Source organism: Nicotiana tomentosiformis, chromosome 3 (genome assembly GCF_000390325.3).
Source record: "Nicotiana tomentosiformis chromosome 3, ASM39032v3, whole genome shotgun sequence".
NCBI classification, from domain to species: Eukaryota; Viridiplantae; Streptophyta; class Magnoliopsida; order Solanales; family Solanaceae; genus Nicotiana; species Nicotiana tomentosiformis.
In genome coordinates, this window is record NC_090814.1 from 39,873,281 (window position 1) to 39,875,127 (window position 1,847).

Sequence of the window (1,847 nt, forward strand, 5' to 3'; positions counted from 1 at the left end):
TGATTTTATGTTTGAAAATATTATTTTTGATGATTGTATGAACATGAGTGGCTAAGAACCCTTTTGTTCTGGGGTCATGGGTGCTACATGAATGTTGACGTTTGAAGTTGAAATTGACAAGTTTGATTTTATCATATTGGGTTTTTTATTTAATTATGTTTTTAATTATTTTGCTGAGTAGCTAACAGTGAAATACTATCTACGAATCTAGAGTTGAACTCAAAAGTGGAAATTCTAGATTGCATATAGAATTAAATAGAGCAAGTTCTTGAACACGGGCACCGGGGAACGAATTCGCAATTAGGATACAAATATACCTAATTGCCTTGCTTGGTTGAAATACAGGAAGTGTAAATACATTCTTGTTAATCTTAATTCCATAGACATATAAGCATTAAGTTAGTTTGAATAGGAGATTAAGAACTTGACAGATTCTTATGAGCAATATCAACCCTGTCAATCAACAACCCACATAAATAAATTAGTCATTTTAACCCATGAACACAACATGATTGTTAGCTAGCCTATGACCCTGGAATACTCTCTCCTTCTGATTTTTATTCGAAATTACTTAAGTGTTGTTGTTGATTTCCAGTTATTTAATTACTTGATAGTCTCTTAGGTAGTAAATTAGTCACTTACACATTTTGTGAGAAATCTCTTGAATCGATAAGTTATTTGAGTTTGAATCAGCCAAAAGTTAATCATAAGTCTCCGTGGGAACGATACTTTACTCACTACTCTATTACTTGACTACCACGTATACTTGCGTGAGTGTGTTTGGTCGCAATAAGTTTTTGGCGCCGTTGCCGGGGACTTAGAAATTAGCTACTTGTCTGAGTTAAGCATTTATTAGTTATTTGTTCAAGTTTTGATTTTTAGTTTGCCTTGTTTGTGTTTACGCAAGCTCTTAACTTGAATGCGGAGGAGTAGAAGCACAAACAACCTCCTTCCTCCTAATCCTGAAGATAGGATGGCCTCTATCGAATGAAACCTGCCTCCTAATGAGGCACCACTGGAGCCATTGAAATGACAAAGCCTCTTCTCAGATGTTGCTTCTCTACCCTGACCATGAATCCTCTTAATGTGCCTAGCTATCTTCATAACCCGAGTAAAAGAAATATCATCCTCAATATTTCTGGCCATCTGCAGCCTGATACCATAAGTAAGGCCATTTATAAATATCCTCACCCTATACCTCTCAGTAGGAATCAAGATAGCTCCATGGCATGATAGATCCACAAATCTTGTCTTGTACTGGGTAATAGTCATGCTACCCTGTTGTAGGCGCTCAAACTGGCTGCGTAGATCCTCTATCTGAGTGAAAAGAATGAACTTCTCCAATAATAGCTGCGAGAACTGAGGCCAAGTTAGAGAAGGTGAACCTGTTAGGCTACCCCGAACATACTCCTGCCACCATCTCTTGGCAGAACCAGTCATCTGAAATACTATGAAGTCAACTCCATTGGACTCCACTATACCAATGATACACAATACCCCATGGCAAAGGTCCAAGAAATCCTAGGGGTCCTCATAAGATGTACCACCAAAATGAATAGGAAATAGCTTGGTGAACCTGTCCAACCTCTTCAGTCCCTCTGATGACATCACGGGATCCTCCCCGGATAGTGTAACAATAACAGGCTAAACTGCCCCAACTACTGGAACTACCGGAGTCTGATATCTGTGAGCCACCTACTCTAGAGTGTGAGTAGCGGGAGTCTAGGCTCCTCCCCCAGCCTGAGAGATGGCAGGTGCTATAAGAAGTACACCGACCTGGGTGGTAAGTGTGTATTTTAACCACTTATTAGTACCTTGACACTGAAGATTTTTGTCTCCAAATCTAA

At 39.3% G+C, this 1,847-nt stretch overlaps 1 protein-coding gene across 1 annotated transcript; it reads right to left on the bottom strand.

The window, feature by feature from the left end:
• Positions 1–864: 864 nt before the first annotated feature.
• Positions 865–1,440, bottom strand: LOC138907664 (uncharacterized). The gene has a single exon (XM_070198271.1). It carries the CDS (start codon positions 1,438–1,440, stop codon positions 865–867), a length of 576 nt encoding a protein of 191 aa, XP_070054372.1.
• Between the last annotated feature and the right edge of the window lie 407 nt (positions 1,441–1,847).